At 35.0% G+C, this 14,784-nt stretch overlaps 1 protein-coding gene across 9 annotated transcripts in view; it reads left to right on the plus strand.

Moving 5' to 3' along the window:
• CACNA2D3 (calcium voltage-gated channel auxiliary subunit alpha2delta 3) overlaps positions 1 to 14,784 on the plus strand; it is a 422,236-nt gene that overhangs the window by 220,280 nt on the left and 187,172 nt on the right. For all 9 annotated transcript variants that reach the window (XM_069027740.1, XM_069027747.1, XM_069027744.1 and 6 more), the window contains 2 exons: positions 3,418 to 3,507; positions 7,185 to 7,298. In XM_069027740.1, coding sequence (XP_068883841.1) covers positions 3,418 to 3,507; positions 7,185 to 7,298 — 204 coding nt within the window. The remainder of the gene's footprint in view (positions 1 to 3,417; positions 3,508 to 7,184; positions 7,299 to 14,784) is intronic.

A 14,784-nucleotide genomic window follows, 5' to 3' on the forward strand; every position in this document is an offset into this window, starting at 1 on the left:
GTCTGACGTTTTCTATTGCAGTAACTAATTTACTTAAGAAGAAATTGGTTTTAATCTGAGTATATTGAATCTTGGGCTCTTTGTTCAGCATTGGTTTTATGATGATTTTTTTCCCAGAAAACCCCCTTTTCCAACACAACATGTTAGGAAACAGAAGGGGTTGGATAATCATCCCCAGCAAGCTAACCTATAAATGCCCTGACAAAGGGTTTGGAACGGGGTGATGCCTAAATGCATTTTACATGTGTGATGCAACATTTATCTGTCAGTACTTGTGGGTAAACTTCCCCGTGACACACAAGTGAACATCACCCTCCCACCTCACACAGGCCTTCTGATTGCTTCTTTTTCTTTCCTGGTTTGTGTGCTGATGTAGTCCATCTTCACAAATCTGATAAATCTTTGCCAAGTACATCCCAGGACCATTTGGAGTTACAGCAGGTGTGGATAGGCATGGGAAGTGATTCTAGAAGCAGCCAAGACTTGCAGTAAAGCTGACAAGGAAACCTGGAGGAATGCTGAACCCATTAATGATGCTTTTCTATAGGAAGCTTAACCTTGTCAGACAACTGATAGTGAATATCATGCTTTTCCAGTGTAACCGTATAACCTCTGCTGCATATATTTTTTGTGAACCCTTCCTTTTTGGAACAGTGGAAAAGGCTTTATTCATTGGCTTGAATCTGTGGTCTTGTACCCCATTTGCATATTCCTACTCCTCATAAGTGATACCTTATTTTCAGTAAACATAAGTAGGCTCTAATAAAATGTTTGTGCAGGGTACTGGGACTCCTGTGTGGCATATTGGCTTAACAGGAATGAAATAAAACTCTGTTGTTTGTAAAAAAATTAAACTCAATTAACTAATTCTGAAGCCCTAAAGCAAATAACAATAATTTTTAAAATGGATTATTTTTTTCTAGCTAAGTGGGAAGAGTGGAGATGGGGACTTGATTTGGTCAGTTTACAACAGTAAAGTTGCTATTGGTTTCCTTCCATTCTGTCACTGCCAGAGAGATAAAATATAAAGGGAAACAGGTTTCCAGGACATCCAGGAGAGGGATCTTCTATAAACCATAGCAAGCTCAACTTACTGAGCGATATATCTCTGTTTGTGTGGCTTTAGGTGGTGTTCTCTGTGAGGTCTTGTAGACTGTGTGCCAATTAAAAGGTGAGCCAAGCTCACTGTTGTGACAAGCTTTGTCATGATGCTGGGGAAAAAAACCATTGGTATAATTCTGCAGATGTTTGCTGCAGTAAACACGAATGCCAGACATTTGGGATTGCCTCAGCTGGCATCTTCTGTGCTTTGTTTGTCTGAGATGGGCTGATTGTTACAGCTCTTACCTGGCACTGGAGAATTGAAACTCAGTTCTCTGTGTTAATGCATCATTACCTGCTTTCAGATGTGTTTGTTTCCTCAGATGTCAAATGAAGATGGCTGCACTTTGTTCTTTTCCTTTTTTTTTTTTTTTTTTTTGTCTTGTTTGGAAAGGATAAAACTTGGAGGGTTATGGGGTATTCTTAATCAGGAAAGGAAAATCAAAATCAAATTCTTGCCTGTATTCAGATTGCCCCCTCTACCTCCCTAACTTCTCCTGTGTTCTGAATCATGAAAGGTGCTCTGAATATGTGTCAACTCTCAAGCACAGATTTGCTGAAATAAATTGCTCAACTTGAATTATTTAAATTCAGTAACTTTAAAATCCTAGTAAATCAAAAGTAGGAAACTGAGAAAAGAGCAAAACGTGAGTTGCTACCATATTTTGAGACACAATTTTACCTAATCCCCAAAGTATGAAAACTGTAATCATCTAACCAAGTGTGATCCCAAATCCTTACAATTGTTCCTTAAACTGTGAGACTAGAAAGGGGGAATACACCAGGTTGTACCAAAAATGCTTTCAACAACCTCATTATAAGAGAAATTCCAAGTTCAATCATGATAATTGTTTATGGATTTATCCTCTTGTTCAGTTATGCCAAAGCCATATGCAACAGTGGTGTGATTTTAATGTGCTGTTACTTAAGGAGTAACTGTCCCATGACATGCAGAATATGAAGGACATAAAAACCATCCTGGGTTTCTTCTCATTAAAGTTCTGGAAGACTTCATCCTGACTTACCTGCACATGTGGATTTGTATCCTCATTCTCTTCAGCTCAAGTCTTTCAGATTCTTCTGGATGATCACAGACACCTCCCCAGCTGACACATTTCCGTGCTTCCTCACACAACTTCAGTGGGGATCTGACCCTGTAATTTTGTAATCAGACATCAATGTCTGATTGTCATAATTTTGTGCCTAATTTGCATTCAGAATTACCAAGATTATGCATGTCAATTAGGTATATGAGTCTACAAATAGATATTGCATATTCTGGTATTTGCACACGGAAATTAAGCATACAGTTCCCTGGGAATGTTTGTGCACACGGTTGGACAGATACCCAAGTCAAACCCTGGGAAATTCAGATATTAGTCTACAAGGGCTCCAAAATGATAGCAGAAAGAGACTGAGATAAACCAGTTTATTACTAAAAAGAGCTTTTTAAGTTGTAAAGGTGAAGTATGCTTTTTGAGTCATTAAGAGCAGGGGGTTCTTGCTTCTTGAGATGTTTGGTTTCTGAAAGTTGTTGAAAGTGGAATTCAGGTGGTTTTTATCTCATTCTGAAATCACATATTCTTTTTTTTAAACTGATATTTCAGTGGTATATTTCCTGCCCTGACATTTTTTCTCTACTTGCTGGGTTGAAATACCCTTTTCTGTTTTGTAGTGCTTTTATGCTTTTTAGCCACTTGTGAAGACTGAAATAACACTTCAGAAAAGCACTGCCTCCCCTGCTATTTCCCACCACACAGATCTTCATTTTCTTCTTACAAATTAATAGCCCTGTATTCCTGTGTAGAATAGTTTTTTATAAATCTAATATTAATATTGACACTGACAAACAGCATTTATACTGCAATGACCTAATGATTACAGTCTATCATCTTTTAGAGCTATGTACTCTCAAGGCTAAATTTCAGAAAGAACTATTTTTTTTAAGTATCAGACTCTAAAAACCTAGAGGGGAAATAGTTAGAAATTATATAAAATTACTATATGAAGTGAAAAAAAACCATGAAGATCTCTAAATAGAAACACAAAAAACGAAAGCAAAATTATTTGATTGAATAAGTAGCCAAAAAGGTATTTTGTGATGTCTTTGCCTTTTTATTGTACTAACACATCCTTAGTTTAGTGTTACTTAAAGAGTCAAAAAGGATTAACTGGGAATTGCTTTTTTAATTTGTGTATGTGGTCATTTAAGTCTAAGAAATAAGTCTAAAGTATTCAGAAATCCTTAACCATTGACCTTGACATGTCTGTTGTAACAACATTCTGACAAATGAAACTTCCTTGTTTATATTTCAGCATTTCAGGGAACACCTTGACAAACTTTTTGCAAAAGGAATTGGAATGCTGGACATTGCTTTAAATGAAGCTTTCAACATGCTCAATGAAGTAAGTTTACGCTTTTCAGCTTTTTTTTTCTTTTTTACCTCCTTGTTTTCTCTTTTTTCAACTGAATTTATATTTGTGAAAATGTTTTAAAATGTTTCCTTAAGTATAATCATTTATTTATAATCATTTATTTTGAGGAAAAAATATTAAAGTGTGTTAGTCTGTTGGAACATGAAAAAATCTCAACTAAATATCAAAGTGTCTTTTGATTGAAGGATGTACCTTGGAAATAAGAGCTCAAACCCAAATATTATCCAAAAGTGTGTGACTTGACAAGTGTGCCTGCCTTTATGCTGTGTAATCATAGATTAATTAATGGTTCTAATTCCTGTGTATTCATCTTGAAGGGCAATATTGATTGATTCTTTTCCAGGCATAAAATCCTAAAATGAAAAAAGAAGTATCTTTTTCCACCCACTGCTCATGTGTTCAGTTAGACAGCGTGGAGCTAATGCCTTCATGTGGTGCAAGCCAAAAATGACAATGGGAAAAGATGCATGAAGCAAAGGACACTCTAGGTTGTTTGTAGAGGTTTTAAAAATTGTGGGCACCAAATAGAGTCTTGGGAGCCAGAAGCACAGTATGAATGCCTCAGTGCAAGAGATGTTCTATGCTAGTCCTCCAAATCTATGTAAACTGAAAAACCCCACACTGCAGGAAGTGAATGAGATCTGAAATGAGATCTGTTGCTTTGGTTTAAAATCTGTTAGCTAACTGAAGTTATAATCATGAATGTGGTATAAAAATCTCATTAGATAAGCTGATAGTTTTGAGAATAAATGGGTCTGACATCCCATGTGCTGTATTGTACCCACAATGAGAGATATGTAAGATCATGATGGACTACGCTACGTGCATGTTCAGCTCTCTTTAAGGTGCTGCATTGATTGCTCTTATTTATACTTAAAAAGGAAGTGTAATAGGTTCAATCTTTCTTTCATATAAACTTCCAGAAATGCCAGCATAAAAATCTTTTCCATTTTATACAGGCATATCTGCAAAGTCTCTGGGAGCTTCAGTTAAGCAGCCTAGGCCAGAGAAAAAGCTGCTAAATCTCCCCTTAGGAGACTACAGCAAACCATTTTCCACTTTGCCTACAGGATGTGACCTTTATGTGCCAGAAGCCTATTCTTTGAATTATAGGTTAACTAAGGATGTCTTTTCTATGTTAAAAAAAAAAAAAAGGGGGGGGGGTGAATGGGGAGGGGGAAGGGGGGGGTGGTGTAGGAAAGGAAAAAAAATAGAGAAAGCTTTGTGTTACACAAATACTCTGTTAAGATTCTGGTTGGATTTTAGAATGGTTCAGGGGTTACACTAATTAAACTCAGTCAATTTTGCCTTGCAATTACTTTTCAGTATTTGCTATGGTTGTCAAGACTTGAAGATGGTTGATACTGATATCTTTGAAAAGCACGTTTAAAAATCCACTTCCAAATTCTTTCCAATCATCAATTTAGGCAGTGTACATTATACAGGGTAAGAATACAGAAGTGCTTGGTACAGTAGTTAGGCACCTACTATGTCATGTGACAACTGCAATTATATCTTTTGGTGACAAACTTGCTCTTTGCAGTGATTACCTTTAAAAAAAATCATAGCCAATTAAATAAAATTCTGTGACATTTCAAAGACTGTTAATCACAACCAAATGCTGTAAATGTCAGGATGCATTGAAATTTTTGCTGCTAACTGATGAATCACTGAGTTAATTGTAGTTCATCATAAACCCCTTGTCATTGTTATTATTATGGAAAACACTTTCATCACTCTTGCTATTCAATAAAATTAAAAGTTTTAGACAAATATGAGAAGATATTACTCATCAAAGTATTTGAATTTAATCTCATTCTTCAAAATACTCAGATAACTATGTAGAATAATGTAGATGCATACAGAGTGGTATTTTAAAATAAATATACAAAGGCATTTCCCCTTCATTAATTTCTCTTTTAAGATACCTTGCCACTTTCAAAATAATATTGTCCATGTGAGGAACATATCCCTGGACAAAGCAACTTCACCTTTATGAGAAAATACTGGCTCTAAGACCATGAATGAATCCCACTTTGATAATTCTGGTTCTGGTTAAGACTGGAAAACCTGTCATGATGACAATTCTAAGGACTGGCTGCCTTTAAATTACACAGGGAAGAGTTTTCACCCAGGCAGTGATCACAATACAGTTAACTCTGTAAATCCACATTAGCTGCTCTTTAAGCAGAGTATTTCTGTTAATGTTTGCTGAGTTTCCTCTGATGAAAAAGAGGCTGATCTTGAGGAGAGATGCAGGTGATGGAAATGGTTGTTGAAAGTGGGTGTGAGTACTCAGATACAAAAATGTGAAGGCAGAAGAAACAGAGGACTTCTGGAACCCACCATCTACCCTTTTGTACTGCTGGCATTTCTGTAAAGATGAAATTTTTATGAGAACTTTTTTAGAAAAAGTGGGTTTTAGGGTTTTGGAAAAACAGTGAATAAGTAAGGGTGAGTAGACTGTGGAAAGCTTAAAAGACAGAGCTGTTGCTAGTCCAAATCAAACCAGAATACTGTGAATAATTTTTCATGAATGCAGGACCAGTCAGCCTCCCTGCAAGGTAATTCACCTATGAACATAGGTACTGCTTTTTAAAAAGGACCACCCTATTCTGGGGCACAGCAAGGCAGGTGAGGTGGGACAAGGTAATTCTTGCTTGGCTTTCTCAGCATCAAGAGAGCGGTGATAGGATGGGCCTTGTCTGACCTTGAATTTGATAATGTAGATGAAATCTACAAGATAGTATTAGTAATATCCCATTTATTGACCTTTTCATAGATTTCTTTAAAGTGTTCGTACAGAGGAATTAAAAATCAAATAATTTTACAACTTTGCCTTTTTTTTGCTAAAAGATGGATGTTTCACCAAATTTCCTTGAATATTTAAGGTAATACACAGACAAGAACCTATTCTGCAACCAAAGCAAATTGAGACACATGGACTTGAAGTCAGAGCACCAACTCCAGAATAAAGAGATCAAAGCTCATATTATGACTCAGCCCAACGTGTTTGCTCTTTGACAGGAGAAAATTCCATTTGTGTAACAAAGCTTTCTTTGCATACACCAAAGGATTGCTGATTGCTGTCTGAGAACCTGTGCTCAAGTACTGCTCCTCAGCAGCTTGAATTGTTTATATGTATTCATTTTGGGTAATAGGAGAATCTCAGAATATATAAATATGAACTGGGTTCTCTCAGATAAATATTTTAAGGAAAATAGCATATAGAATGTAATCCTGAGTGAATATGAATAAATGCCCTATGCATAGTCATATGTCTCTCTATGAGTTGTGTATCTCCTGTACTTGGCAGAAAAATCATCATTCATTACTTCTTTTTGTGTAACTTATTCTTTTAAAATGATATTTAAATCAAAGCAAACCCCATAGATGCATCAATACTTATCATCCATCAAAACCAGGGGAATACCATTTCAATTTTAGTAGAACTGTATTTATATATGTTTCTTATTTTTCAATTCACCAAGATCATAATATCTTTGATAAAATGCTTTCAGCCTGAATATTTTCGACTTCCTCTAAGGATGCTAGAGATTTGACAAAATCCATGTTTATCCAGTGTGATCCTATCTATCTTCATTTAACAGGAATGTGCTGTTTCTAATGATTGTTTCCTTTTGCAGTTCAATCACACAGGACAAGGAAGCATTTGCAGCCAAGCCATAATGTTGATCACTGATGGAGCTGTGGACACATATGACACAATATTTGCAAAATACAACTGGCCAGACAGAAAAGTAAGTATGTTATCACCTTTCCTGAATGGAAAACCCAAAGCTTCATAACGAGTCTAAAGTGTATGTCTATTGAAAAGCCAGTAATGATCTTGCTAATGATCTAAAAATTATTTTGGATCAGTAATAGAAAAATGAAGCTTATATGGTATTGTTCGAGGATAGGAGATGGTCTTTTACTGTGGTAATGAACTTAGGCTAATAAGATATAAAGGTATTGTTTCCCTCCAGGTTACATTTTTGAGCATTATATAATCATTTCCCTGAGACACATCATTAAACATGAAAAAAAATGTTCTTCTTTCTCCCAAAATACACATTAATAATTCGATGCTTTTTCAAGCTAAAGATGGGTGTTTGCTGCAGACAGTGAATGGCTTACTATGACAGGAGAAAGAGCAGATGTAGTACTCAGTATTTTTAATTTCTTCATTTGGCAGAGTGAGGGATAGAGCTGGCAGTTGGTAAGATTTTATTAAAAATGTATTTGGCTCTATTGATCTGTATAAAGAAATTTGCCCAGAGTTACATTACCTTGTTTCATAACACGTGGAAGTTTCACAGTAGGGCAGAAATGCCTGGAATTTTCCTGACGAGTAAGCTCTACTGGGCCTCGTGTCTGTATGCAAAATAACTTTCTTCTACATTTTTTCTTTTGCTAAAGAAATTTTTGGGACTATTTTAGGAAGCTTTTGTAGTTCTTTGCCATGTTATATATGCCTGTGGAAGCAACAGCCACACTTTTTGAAGTGCAATTTGAGCAAGTAATAGACTAATATGACCGTGCTGCATAGGGTTCTGTATTCTGTGGAAAAAAGTAGTTGTTTTAATTTGCAGCTTTTAGTCATGTTTCTCTATTATAAAATTCTGTTTGTTTTCTGAGTGACTTTGTTAGCTCTGTTTTATGCAAACATAGTATTGTTCCACTGGACAGAAGACCTAAAAGCTAAAAGTTTTTTGGCTGGTCCTTCCTCTCTTACTCAATGGGATACCATCTAATTTAAGTTGTTAAGTCCTCAAATACTCCATGAGAACATTTTACTTCATGTAGCAAAAGCTGGTGTCTAAGGAGATTCACAGAATCCCTCAGAAGGATGTGCCTCTGATGTGCTGTATTTTCCTATACTTTGGAGTTAGTTCCTCTCTTAAGAAGGAGAAGAGACCGCGGGGAAACTCTTATCATAAGAAATCAGCAAGGAAAGAATTCTCTGAAAGAGTCAGCTAAGTATTTTCACAAAAACATGTGTTGTATATCTTTCATGTGCTAATCCACAGCTCTATCTGAGATAACAATGCTCAGCACAGCTGTTGCAATAAGCAGAAGGTTTCCATTGAGAATACTTCTGCAAAGGCCTACATGAAGAGTCCTGCCTTGTTTAACAAGGACGTGGTGTCTGGGGAGTAGCTTTTAGTTAATATGCAATATCCTACTCAGTTCTTCTAAAAATATTTAATGTAGCCTTGTAAATTTGATATTAAGAAACATGTATGAAAAAAAAATCCAATTGGTTTTTCCTCTTTTCAGCCTGAAATGTGTATGAAAAATGTAAAAGATTTCCATATGTATGCTTTAATGCATTAGAGCTTTGAATGACTTTGTTGGATTTGTTATTCTAGAAAGGAACACTTATTGTAAATGCAGTATCCTACATATTTGCAGTGTCAGTGTGCCTACAAATTATGCATGCCACACACTTGCAATTCACTGCCTTTGCATTACACCATCTTTATTCTCTCCAAAGCTGTTTTGTACATTAATAAATAACACCTTTGAACTGCTTGATAGTTTTTTTTCATGTGCATTTTTTGTTCCCTATTATCTATGTATTTCCCTGCCATCTTATAATTTATGTTTTTCCTGCATTTTCGTACTGGGGTGGACAGTGATGGAAAAGGTAATAGCTCTAATTGAGGTAAATTCTGAAGTTTCTGTTTACTTCAATTACCTGATCAGCAAAGTACCAATTTCAGTTTTAGTTGATCTAATGTTAGATAATAGCAAATGGTTTATAATTAGTTGCAGCAGAAACATCTTGTTCTCTTATAGAAAGGAAAAAATTTCTTCATATGACTGTGAAGAATTTAAAGGTTTGTCAGTGAGAATCTGTAAAAATAGAGAGCGAATACAAACTGCCAGGATGTAAACAAGAATTCACATTTTCTTCCTTTTTCCAAACCATTTATATCTTTGCAAAAGATAGTCTTAAAAATATATATACTATATAAACAGGGAAAAGAGCACTTTATTATGTATTATTGGTGATATATTCTGTCTAACAGCTGATTAAATATCATCTTCCTTCTGATAATGCATTAAAATAAAATTGTGTTGCAATTATTAGGAAAGGGAATAAAATGGCTCCAGTTAAATCCCCAAAGTAGCTTAAATTGATTTTTTGTATGAACTAGGAAATTATGACCATCAAAAGACTATTAAAATTATCTTCTGGACTGTTTCCTTGAAAAAAGGAATGCTTTCATTTTACTGGGATTTTTGAGTCTTTATCTCCCTCAGCAAAAAAAAAAACAACAACCAAACCCCAAAATATTTCCAACATTTCCTCATGTTTACTTAATATCTTCTTCTACTTAAAATGTAAATCTAGCAGATGCTATTTTTATCACGCACTATATTTTATTATATGGCTAGTTGTTAACATCTATTTCCTTTTATTTACGAGGCCATACGTGCAATCCTGCACCTTAAGGAGCTGATTCTCACGCATTAGAAAAGAGTTTTTGCTACAAACATAATTTTTCTCGTTCATGAAACTTGCATTCAGTACTTTCAATTTTCTGTAATTCATTCAAGGCAGCTCTGCCACGTGAAGTACCAAAAAGGGAACAATTAATCCCCAAGGGTAAATAAATCTACACATCTCATATAAAAGCCCAGATTTTCATCACACAGCAGAAATAAGTGTTTACAAGGAATAGTACCAAGGAAGTGTTTGTTTACAATGACAGCTATAATTTAGTTGCAATAATTTTATATTTTTTTAAGTTGCCTTATTTCAGGAGAAAGCCTTTTAAGTCTCAAAATATCTTTTTGATATCCCTTGTACCAGAGTCATGCTTTTATTCTATGTTATTGCTCCTACTATGAGATCCAAATGCATTAGGTAGAAACCAAGCAAAATACTGCACTTAGGTACCTATTTCTCTAGGTCCTTATTCTAATTCTACCCATGAAAAGCCATGGGTAGGGGAGGCAGGCAGACAGAGAGGTGTGACTACATGAAAAGATAATGCTTCAGGTCTGCTCCCAGAAGAGAGTACCACTAATGACCTTTTCTTAAATAAAACTGTCCTGCTTCCTTTCTACTGGAAAATTCCAACAATAACTAACAGAAAATTCCAGGAAGATTAATCTTGTAAATGTTGCTGAAATGTTTTAGCCCACCAAAAAATGAAATTATGATGAGATTAGAGATATTAACAGAGCTTCAAACTTTGTCAGGTGCTCAGCTGGAAGCCATTTTAGTCACTAATTGAAAATTAGTAATCCTGGAACGGAAAGTATCTACTTAAATATTATTTAACGTAGTTTGTCATTTTAAAAAATACTGTTCTCAGTATGCTGTGATATTGCAAAGGAAAATAAAGCAGTAAACTGTTTTGTATGAATGTGTGAGGAAAAAATTTTAAACTCTGTTAACTTTCAAGCAACTCCTTGAAGTCTCATGATGTTTTGTCCTCCAGTGGCTAAAATGACCCAGTGCCTGCATATTTGAGGGTTTTTTTCTCTCCTCCACTTCCCTATTGTTTTTATGTGGCTGTCAAGTTCTATATGTCTACAAAACCTGTCTACTCATTGTTTTGGAGAAGTACAAAAGCATTTCTTCCATAACCGTGATTGAGAGCAGAGTCTAAAATCGCATTGAGATCAAGGGGAAATCTGCATTTCAGTTTGGATACAGAATTTTAGAATTTTTTTCTCATAGGGATTAATGCAGCACTCAGGTGATCAAGGAAGATGTCAACTTTGTGACCTTTCATGACTTATGACAGCCAGAAAGAGATATTCTGCTCCCTTGGCCTGAGAGATCTTTGCTTCATGATATTGTAAATGAAAATGTAAAATCTGGAAAGGAAAGCAAAAGAATCATTGAATCATTTGAATTTTATCCTTCCCTTTGGGTGGGTCTTTGAGTCTGAAAATCATTTGCTTCCATAATTATCTGAAATACCTATATGCTATGGTAGATAAATGCAAAACCAGAAGCACTAACTCCTAAGTCAAGTCAAATGGAAACCAAAATCCCACCTTAAGTTTCCTAATTTTCTAAAATAAAATCCAGCTAGAGATTCTGGGATAAAAATACCTCTGTATCCAGTTACCTTAGTTATTCTGCAGCCTTTCTTTTTCGGGGCAAGTAACAGGGCATAGAACTTCATCTGTCTGTCTCCTGTTATTCTGAGGGCTCTGGGTATAATTAATATTGTGTGGCACAGAAATATTTTCATTATGCTTATGAACAATTACAACAAAGCAGAGATTTAAGATGGTTTCTATGACTGCTAAGACTTCAAGTGGAGTGAATATAAAACATAACTGCAATAACATTTTTATTCCAATTGCTAAATGATTATGATGTAGAAATACCTAACAGCCAATGCTGCCCATGTCTTAATGGAACTGTTGAAATTACAATATAAATAGTTCCATGACTTTTAAGTGTTTATACCTGCTCTTGCATCTGCTTTATAAGAAAAATTTCAGTCTGGCAGGTCTGGACCTATATACAGTACTTAAAATTATAATTGAATCCAGAGAGCAGCACCATAAATTTTGCTAGATTTAGATTTGATTTCATAATAGAATACTAGATTTGCAGACAGTAATAACCAGTCAACAGCTCCTTAGTTATGTGGCACTTTTATGCATACCTTTACAGGATCAATATTTATAGTACATTTAATAATATGTGGCTTTCTTAAATATTTAAGAAAACATTTGGTCATTCCTGGTGAGAAGTGGTCACTTGGTCACTAAAGATCTTAATTTCAATCTGCTCATTTATATTAGAGATCTATGAAATAAATATTTACTTTTAATGGTTCTGCTTTTTTTTTTCTTTTTTTTTTTTTTTCTTTTTTTTTTTTTTTTCTTTTTTTAACTACCAATCTATTTAGTGAGTTTATTTAGTGATCCACAATCTATTGGCTTCAACTGCATATATGAAATAAATGTCTGAGCTTTGAGTATGTGTAAAATTCCCCAAACATTTAGATTCTGCCACAGGACAGGAAAGGAGGCTTGCCTCACCCTCCTTTAGAAAAGGAAGATGAAAACATGGCATGTTTTCATTTTCTTTGTCTGAAAATTATCCTGAAGAAATCAATGGGTGCTGTGAAAGGTTACAAGAGAACGGGCGGCTGCATCGTGGCATCGCAGCGGTGGCAAATCATCTTTCTGTTCATGTCTGCCATCCACAAGGTTACAAACCCTTCTGCAAATCTTTAACCAAGTCTGTGTGGTGCCAAGGAACGTGGCAATGTTGGCAACACAGAACATTAGTACAGCAAATTGAATGTCTCGTGTGCAGTCCTGTCTGGATGTTATTAAATAGATTTTTTTTCTGAAAAGTCTGACGTACTTTGGAGGCAGATGTCATGACTGCTACACAAACCCGGTGCTTTATTACTGGTTATCTCAAGAACAAAAGACACTTTATAGGCCTTTCAAGTTATGACATAACTTACATGAATTACTTATTGTTTTAGGCACTCCTGTAGTATGATGAAAGATGGGGTATGAGATCAAACATAAGTTTTTGATTTCAGGATAAAGAGAAACAACTCCTCACAGCTAGATTCCTGCCCCAAGTGTGATTTTATTTGGGAAAAAAAAAAAAAAAAAAAAAAAAAAAAAAAAAAGTTTAAAGAAGGTTTTATTGTGCCTTATTTTCCTCTTAGCAAGAAAAATAGGCTGGGAGGTCCTGTTTCAGTGAATATTTCTTTTGGTCAAAACAAACATAATTTCTACAAATTTGTCACTAGTATTTTTACTTGAATTTTTAATACGACACTCAAAGCAGTTAAGACCTCTTTTCAGTCTATTGTCAATTTAATTTGCCATGAAGAAACTTATCCTGCAGTGTTTAAACTGGAAAAATGGAGAGATGTTTTTTTGTGAAGATAAGGGTAATTAAATATTATTCTCAAGGTATATGGGGACTGCCAGAGGAGGGATTACTACCTCTTGTGTGCAGTCCCTTGGCTAGAGTCATGGAAGGGCTAATGCTTTCTGAATGTTTGAAGAATTTTAAACGGAATGATAATTTATACACAATGTAAATGCATGTTCAAAGTGCCTTTACCATGCTAATATTTGTCATATAATCAGAAATAGATACAAAACTAAATTAGCCATGAGTCATACAGAACACCTTATAAGCAAGGACCAGTCTAAATGGAGAATAATCCACAATCTGAAACAGGTTGTCCAAAGCACTCTTTGGGAACTCATGGGTATCAATAACAAAAATCATTCCTTTTCCTTGTAAAAAAAGAAGTTAGCTTTTATGTAGTATGTAGACAGAGAGAGATCCAAAATTTGAGATAAAATAAGTGTCCATAAAACGTGTCTAGATGACTACAAGTAATCACTATTTGCATCTGGCACAAAACTCCTTGATGCTGAAATATATGGCTGGTGGCCATAGAGAGACTAAAATATAATAATTAAATATCATAATAAGAAGCTGATATATTATGGATTCTGTTTACTAAAAAAAACCCCAAACAACCAAATCTTCTCCTGATATTTTATGTGCTGTGAGTTATTAGTTGTTAAAAACTAAGTTGTTATGCCAGAAGCAAGACAGTTAAAGGAGGCATGGTAATTGCACGAACATGCCTATTTTGTTCTGTGGACTATGCCTACTTTGAGGTAATGTTTTTTTGTGAAGAATTGTGTCATCTGCTTAAGGAAATGGTGAGATCATTTATTTCTTGAACTTCTTTAACAGCATAATAAAAACTGTATTTCAGTTTGTGTGGTTTAAACTGAGCAATGCTGCAGTTATCCTAAAAGCCAGGATCCAGTTTATAGACTGTTTTTAATGCTCTTTATAATGTATGCATCTTCTTAAACACTACAGACAGAAAAGAGATGTTGAAAGTTGTCAGAGCTGTTCTATTTTAGGTGAATATCAACAGTCTCTGTAAAATATCATGAGTGCATATTGTAGTTGTGAGTGACCCAGCACCTAAAAGGTGACCATAGCTGCATATATAAAACCCATTTGGTTGCATTAGACCATAAAGGGATAATACAGTACTTCAAACAATTATTTTGGATTAATATAATTTAAAAAATAAGTCTAGATAGTAAAGGAAAGTTAAGGTTATGTTGGATTGAATGCCTTCTTAAATTACCTGTTTAAAGTATGCCTTTTAGAAAGAGTTGAAATAATGCAATTTTGTATTAAACGTTACATTACAGACAAGAGTCGTGGTGAAAACTAAGTTGGTGCAAGAGATA

This window comes from Aphelocoma coerulescens, chromosome 12, assembly GCF_041296385.1.
Source record: "Aphelocoma coerulescens isolate FSJ_1873_10779 chromosome 12, UR_Acoe_1.0, whole genome shotgun sequence".
NCBI lineage: Eukaryota > Metazoa > Chordata > Aves > Passeriformes > Corvidae > Aphelocoma > Aphelocoma coerulescens.